Source organism: Pelophylax lessonae (assembly GCF_965119305.1).
Source record: "Pelophylax lessonae genome assembly, chromosome: 5".
Taxonomy (NCBI): Eukaryota; Metazoa; Chordata; class Amphibia; order Anura; family Ranidae; genus Pelophylax; species Pelophylax lessonae.
Window position 1 is genome coordinate 267341897 of NC_138772.1, and position 8221 is coordinate 267350117.

An 8221-nucleotide genomic window follows, 5' to 3' on the forward strand; every position below is an offset into this window, starting at 1 on the left:
AGGTGGGGGTGTTGCTGACAGAACCTCTGTTTGCGGGGTGGCAGGTGCCGGTATCACTACAGAGGTGGATGAAGAGGCCGAGACTACAGCAGAAGAGGAAGCAGGAGGAGCCAGAGACCTTTCTTGGTTTTGAAGGTGTCTACTCCACTGCAGCTCGTGCTTTGCACTTAGATGCCTGATCATGCAGGTTGTGCACAGGTTGAGAAGGTTTATACCTCGCTTCAGGCTCTCAATGCACAGCGTGCAAACCACTCGTGTCCTGTCATCAGCACATTGTCTGAAGAACTTCCACGCTAGAGAACTCCTTTGACCTGGCTTTGGTGCGCTCGGTCCCTTGCTGCGTTGGGCAGTAGCAGGCATAGTGTCTAGGGCACGGCCGCTCCGCTTCTGCACCCTGCTCCCTCTTCTGCTGTGCTGGTGGCTCTGTGCGACCACCGCTCTTCCTCCAAACCACTCAGGTCACCTGCATGACCTTCATTCCATGTGGGGTCGAGGACCTCATCGTCCTCCACATCATCTTCTACCCAGTCTTCACCCCTGCCCTCCTTGTCGGTCTCCACAATTCTGAGTGCCGCAGCAGTTGGCACCTGCATTTCATCATCATCGGAGACGTGCTGCGATGGTCCTTCCATCTACTCATCTTGAGAAATAAGTGGTTGGGCATCGCTGCACTCAATCTCTTCCACTTCTGGGGCAGGGCTAGGTGGATGGCCCTGGGAAACCCTGCTGACAGAGTCATCAAAAAGAAGAAGAGACTGCTGCATGACTTGGGGCTCAGACTGCTTGCCTGATTTGCAAGGGGGTGAGGTGAAAGACGGTTGGACATTGGCTGCAGGTGCCAACTCTGACCTTTCTGCAGTAGACTGGGTGGGAGACAATGTGAAGGAACTGGAGGCACTGTCAGCAACCCAATCTACTATCGCCTGTACTTGTTCTTGCCTCAACACTTGTAGAGGCGCATGATGCCCTACCAAATACTGCTGCAGGTTCTGTCGCCTACTCACACTTGAGGAAGGTGTTTCACTTGTGCGTGTAGCTGGCACAGATCGACCACGTCCTCTCCTTGCAACAGGAGCTCTACCAGCAGCACCACGACCCAGGCTACGGCCCCTATTTGACATTCTCCTCATATTTCTGTAATTTATGATCTTGCCCTAGAAAGGTGTTTATTGAATAGCGGAACAAAACAACAACAGTATCCCACGGGTGTATCTCACAGTCAATTATGCAAACTATGCCGCAATTTAATTTTTTTTACCCCAAAATGGTGTTTATTATATAGCGGAATAGAAAAACAGTATAGAAATACAACGGGTGTATCTCTCAGTCAAATATGCAAAGTATGCCGCAATTTAACTTTTTTCACCCCAAAAGGGTGTATATTGAATAGCGGAATAGAAAAAAAGTATATAAAACGGTGTATCTCACACGTACAAACACAGACTAGGCCCCGATTACAATTTTTTGTACCCTAAAGGGAGGATGAGGAAGAGGAGTAGGAGGACTTCGGAACAGGAGGCAAACTGAAGCACCCTGCAATCCTCGGCGGTGGAAGGAGATGTGCCAAACAAATTTAAAAGGTGTATCTCACACGTACCGATACAGACTATGCCGCAATTTAATTTTTTTCACCCTCCAAAGGGTGTATATTGAATAGCGGAATAGAAAAAAGTATATAAAACGGTGTATCTCACACGTACAAACACAGACTAGGCCCAGATTACAATTTTTTGTACCCTAAAGGGAGGATGAGGAAGAGGAGTAAAAGTAGGAGGAGTTCGGAACAGGAGGCAAACTGAAGCGCCCTGCAATCCTCGGCGGTGGAAGGAGATGCGCCAAACAAATTTAAAAGGTGTATCTCACCCCAAAAGGGTGTATATTGAATAGTGGAATAGAAAAAAATATATAAAATTGGTGATTTTTCAATAGCAGATGTGAACACAGCAGTGTCTTATGTTTTATGTCACGGTCAGCAGCAGGCTATGAAGGAAAAAAAAAAATTTTAAATAGCAGATTAGAACAGCACTGTGTAGTAAAATATAGCTGAACTCTGCACACAACAGACTGATTAAAATATTTTTTTTTCTCCCTCCTCCTCCTCAGTGGGCTCAAGTGAGGGCAAAAAGATTGTTCACTGCACCACCCCCCACACAGCAAAATCGATGTAGATCGCTAACGGACGATTGTTCTGTCCTGTGTCTCCTAATCTATCCCTGCCTACTCTCTCCAGCCTGTCCCTAAAATGCTTTTCTATCTTTCCCTGCCTACACTCCGACCTGTCCCTACATTCTTTTCAGCCACAATGTTTTTTTTTCCTGTCTCTGTCCCTAATCAGCAGCAGCCAGCACCGTTGTGTGTGCTCTCTCCCTACACTAGAACAGACTGACGCACACCGCGCTGTGTCTCTAGCTTATAAAGACCTGGGTCACATGCTTCAGCTGGCCAATCACAGCCATGCCATTAGTAGGCATGGCTGTGATGGCTTCTATGGCACACCAGTTAAACGCTTGTTGATTGGCTGTTGAAACCGCGCCATTACATACAAAACAGGAAATAAAATTACCGAACACGGATTTTAAACCCGAATATACAGTAAAGTTTTCAGGTCCGTGTCCGGGTAACAAAAATCCAATTATCCGGTACGGACCCGAATAATACAGTCCATGTTCGCTCAACCCTAATCTTTAGGGTATAACCTAAAATTAGGGCTCTGAAACTTTCAAAAGAGATTACTATACTTGCAGTAGCCCAGCTTTTAAACCAGCCAAAGGCATGTTTCTTGCTAGCAGGAGGCATCAGAGAAGGGGGATGTCTAATATTTAAAAGTATTAGAATTATGTTTTAAATACACTAATCCACCTGCTTATTTTTTGCCGTATTTGGTTCACCTGTCACCTCTTCATCAATGTGCTCATGAAATGTTTTCAAAACAAATTTTCATTACATACTGTACCTTATGTTGGACTTAGTGATATCATCATTGGTTATCTGTGCTTCTAAATGCAATGAAGGCTGATCAAAGCTAGTGGAGGGGCTGCACATAAAAAAGCAAACCCCCCCCTAGGTAACAGTCATATGTGATGGTGAGCCTCCATGTAGGTAAGGAAAGAGCTAGATGATGCTGGGCATCCTTAAAGCTGTAGTAAACTACAGGTAAGCTTATAATACAGCTTGACTGTAGGTACAAGACATATCTCCTAAATGTGCAGGAGACATTCACTATTTCTGCAGCTAGTGACTTTAACGGGGGCATGCAGTCTGCACTTTAAGGGACGACATACTGAGTATGCGGTCTCTTTGAGTGCTGTGCTGTGCTATGATTGTGGCTCCTGTGTGCATGCGCAGGAGTGACATAATTGGGATTCAAACACCCAGAGCCCTTGAACTCCGAAGGAAGACAGGGTGAAGATGGAAGCCCTGCCATTGGTGACAGCGGGAAGTCTCTTATAATGTGCTAATATGCACATTATGACATTAACTTACGGGGGGAATTTATTTTATCACAATTTACTACAACTTTAAGCCAGGAAAATATCCAGGCTCTATCTGACTTGCTCCCACTTCTAATGCACTCTGTGAGTGAGCAGCTTCAGTACAGGAGAAGAGCCTGTATAACTGTAAAAATGAAGGTAAAGCTAGAGTTAAGCAAGCAAGTACCTAGGTAATAATGTTGACAAATACTTTTTCCTCTATATATGTATGTAGCTAAAAACCCATTTTTGAAAATCATATTCCAAGATTTTAAGAATTTGGAAAAACATTGTTGCTGTAGTTGGAAAGAGTAAATATTGAAATGAATGTTTTTAAACATTGTTAAATTGTTAAAATAAAATGTGAGTTTCCTTGGAAGAATATTGCTCATTGGAAAGGTAGCCTATACTTCACAGTCACGGTTACATGTTGAAAATGATCACGTTCCATTTTTTATTTTTTCTTATTGATCACACATACATTGCATATTTAAAACGTATTTTTGAACAAAGTTAGGCTGGGTTCACATGTGGGCGTTGGCGTTTTTCAGGCGTTTGTTTATCGTTTTTCCAGCCTTGTTTTGGCGTTTTTCAGGCGTTTTTTCAGGCGTTTTTGCAAGCGTTTACAAGCGTTTTACAGGCGTTTTTATAGGCGTTTTTTATAGGCGTTTTTGTGTAGTGACTTGGCCAATGAAAAGCATTGTGTTTTGTTTACAAAATTTGCAAAGGAACCTCCCAGGGACCTCCTCCCCTGCATTGGACCTCCCAGGGACCTCCTCTTCTTCATTTTGTTTTTTTCTTTTTTGTCTGTGTGAGTTCTCTGCTGCTTAAAATGGACGACAATGAAAGAGGATTTCTGTTTTGTGCATCACTTGCACTTCTGATGCTGGAGGAAGAGAAGGAAGAGAGTAATCGACAATACTGGGTCCATCCTGTGATTGCTAATCGGCGACAGCGTGGCCAGTTCTGGGCAATGTATGATGACCTTCGTGTGCACGAGGACAAATTTTTTCAATACACACGGATGTCAGTAAAAAGGTGGGTACATCTCCTAATATCCTCAATAAGCTTGTACTATGAATGATATATTATTTGCCCACTAACAATCAATATTATATTGTACAGTTTTGATGAGTTGCTGGAGTTACTCTCTGCACATCTTCAGCGACAAGACACTGATTTTCGTGACTGTATTCCACCTGTGGAAAGGCTGATCATTACACTGCGGTAAGCAACAACCCACGTCCCCATCCCCCATCTCTCAAACCCCATCTCCCTCACCCTACTCCACTTACAATCAGTGCCACGTATCAGTGCCACGAATAAGTGTCCACCAGTGCCACGTATAAGTGCCACGTATCATTGCCACGTATTAGTGCCACGAATAAGTGTCCACCAGTGCCACGTATCAGTGCCACGAATCAGTGCCACGAATAAGTGTCCACCAGTGCCACGTATCAGTGCCACGAATAAGTGTCCACCAGTGCCACGTATAAGTGCCACGTATCATTGCCACGTATTAGTGCCACGAATAAGTGTCCACCAGTGCCACATATCAGTGCCACGTATTAGTGCCACGAATAAGTGTCCACCAGTGCCACGTATCAGTGCCACGTATTAGTGCCACGAATAAGTGTCCACCAGTGCCACGTATCAGTGCCACGAATCAGTGCCACGAATAAGTGTCCACCAGTGCCACGTATCAGTGCCACGAATAAGTGTCCACCAGTGCCACGTATAAGTGCCACGTATCATTGCCACGTATTAGTGCCACGAATAAGTGTCCACCAGTGCCACGTATCAGTGCCACGAATAAGTGTCCACCAGTGCCACGTATCAGTGCCACGAATAAGTGTCCACCAGTGCCACGTATAAGTGCCACGAATCAGTGCCACGAATAAGTGTCCACCAGTGCCACGTACAAACACCTCCCTTTCCACCCACCATGTGCACCCGCAAGAGTGTCACTGGTTGGAATCCCAACCCCGACACTACCTGCCTGGAGTTTGTATGTTCTCCCTGTGCCTGCGTGGGTTTACTCCCACACTCCAAAGACCTCCAACCTCCTCCCCCTTGTCCTCTACCCCAGGTATTGCTGATCCTGTGGCCCTGCAGCTTTTGCAGAACTAAAAGTCCCATTAACCATTGCAAGCTGCTGACAGTTACAAGCATGAGACTCCCAAAGGCGCAGATATTATGTGATTTTTAGTCCCACAACAGATGGAGGGCCACAAGTTGAGCATCCATGCTCTACCCCTATGAATAAGCCATGCTATACCCCGTATGAATAAAATAGAGACACCAACACAACATTTGTACTTGTGGTACATTTTTTTTTAATTTTTTTAATATGCTGAATTGCATAGAACTCTATGCTAAATAATAACAACTCTTGAACACAGGAGAGTGTCCTGAGCAAACATGAATGTTGCAACCGAAAACTGTATACCAAAAAAATTACAAATTATGAAATGTAGGGGAGCTTGGGCATAAATTGTCAAACATTGCTCCCTGTGTAAAGTATGGGGATGGAGCAGAAGAGGGGTTTGGGTAATGGGGAAAACCGGAGTAGGGAGGTGGTCGTGTTGGCGGTGGTGGTGGTGCGAATGAGGATGGTGCATGGTGGTAAGTACGTGGAGGACAGGTAATTTGGGAAGGTGCTGAGGTAATTTGGGAAGGTGCAGAGGTAATTTGGGAAGGTGCTGAAGATGGGCAGGGTGGGTCATCTGAGGGGATGAAGGAGGAAATACAGTCAAGCATTGCCTTCCGCATTGCTATCTGCCTCGATTCAGGCACCTTGTCAACAAATGGCTCCAGACTTCTTAGAAACATAATTGTAGGGTTTTCCTCCCTTCTTTGTACAATTTGCGACATCATGCCCACTATTTGGTTATATCTATCATTCCTTCGTTTTGGTGGCCTTGTGGTTGCTCGCCGTAGTGTCGCAGCAGGGGGGGGAAGCATTTCAGGGCTGGCCGATGGTCTGTTAGGAATTTGACTTGTTCTTGATACCTCTGTCAAAGGTCTTTCTTCTACTTGGGGTTCTGTATTATCTGGAACTGGCATTTCAAGGGAGGGAGATGCTAATTCAGTTAATGACATGTCCGGTACTGCCATGTCCATAAATTGCATTTCTCGTTGTTCTTGAATTTGTATTTCTTGACTCTCCTCCACTTCGTTGTCGTCCTCTTCTTCAGGAGCTGTGTTGCTCCAGGAACTCTGGGTACTGTGGAAAAAAAAAACATGCTCTAGAATGTCTGCATGCATACTTTATATGTAACTTTCAAAGTAACATGACCTACTTGTTCATTTGTAGTGAAGGCCACAGAAAGTCAAGGTCTTTTGCATGAATATATTGCGGCGGTTCCTCAGCTGCCTGCCCACTCCGGAACTCCCTTAACTGGCGCTTATAACGGGCATAAGCGTCCTTCAAGCTTTTCCATTTACGTTTAAGTTGAAAAACTGTTAAAAAAAGAAAATAATTATGTTTTTTTTTTTCTTTTCCACAGGTACTTAGCAACTGGTCAATCCCTGGCAAGTTTACACTTTGCATTTATGATTGGGAAATCTACAGCTAGCTACATTATACGGGACACTTGTGCCAAAATCTGGGATGTCTTACATGATGTGGAGATGGCCCAACCTAAGGAGGACGAGTGGCTCTCTATTTCTAAAGTCTTTTGGGAAAGATGCAATTTCCCAAACTGTGTAGGAGCTATAGATGGCAAGCATATACGAGTAATTAAACCAGTTAACAGTGGTACAAAATATTTTAATTATAAAAAATATTTCTCTTTTGTTCTATTGGCGGTCGTGGATGCCAATTATTGCTTCCGCTACATTGATATTGGCTCTTACGGGAGTAGTTCGGACTCCAGCATCTTTGCGCATTCTACTTTTGGCCAGATGCTACGTAACAATAACCTAGACCTACCTGATAACAATCCACTACCGGGAACCAATGGTCCACCTGTCCCCTATGTGTTTGTTGGGGATGAAGCGTTTGCGCTTCATGAACACCTTCTAAGGCCATACTCAAGCCGAAACCTCAATGTGGAGAAGAGGGTGTTCAACTATAGGCTAACCAGAGCAAGGAGAGTGGTTGAGTGTGCTTTTGGCCTGCTATCAAACAAATGGCGATTTTTACACAGCGTCATAAATCTCAACATGGAAAACGCAATATGCGCAGCCAAGGCAGCGTGCATCTTACATAATTTTGTAAGGAAGCGGGATGGTGTGTGCTTCGAAGATGCTTTAATGCACACAATGCAGAGGGCACAATGGAGCGGGAGTCGTGGGAACACAACTGGTGCATATGTTCGAGATACCTTCAACAACTTCTTCATGAACACAGGACAGGTTCCATGGCAAATGGAAGCCATTGAAAATTGCTAATGACAATTGATAAGTGACAATCTCTGTATTGATGTGAATTAAATAAATTTAAAGGTATCATTTCAAATAAAGGTATTATTGCAATCTAACATTCTGTATTGGTGTGCATTCATGGTATGATACAAAGTGCTTATTTGTGGTGTCATGTGACCAGGGATTTTGTTTGTGCAATTAAACTACAAGGTAAGAAAAAAAAGTATAGCCAGAGCGAGAGCATTATTAAAAAAAAAACAACCCTCTACTCCATTCACACTACTCTGACTTTTCGGGCGACTTCTCAAGTCGCCCCAAGTCAGATGGCACTGATACGTGGCACTGGTGGACACTGATACGTGGCAATGATTTGTGGCACTGAT

The 8221-nt window shown here is 44.3% G+C and overlaps 1 protein-coding gene across 1 annotated transcript; it reads left to right on the forward strand.

Moving 5' to 3' along the window:
* Nucleotides 1–4387: 4387 nt before the first annotated feature.
* Nucleotides 4388–7865, forward strand: LOC309555597 (uncharacterized protein; the record flags this gene model as incomplete). The annotated part of the gene is made up of 3 exons (XM_082257649.1): nt 4388–4508; nt 4596–4697; nt 6980–7865. Exons 1-3 carry the CDS (start codon nt 4444–4446, stop codon nt 7863–7865), a joined length of 1053 nt encoding a protein of 350 aa, XP_082113775.1. The 5' UTR covers nt 4388–4443.
* Between the last annotated feature and the right edge of the window lie 356 nt (nt 7866–8221).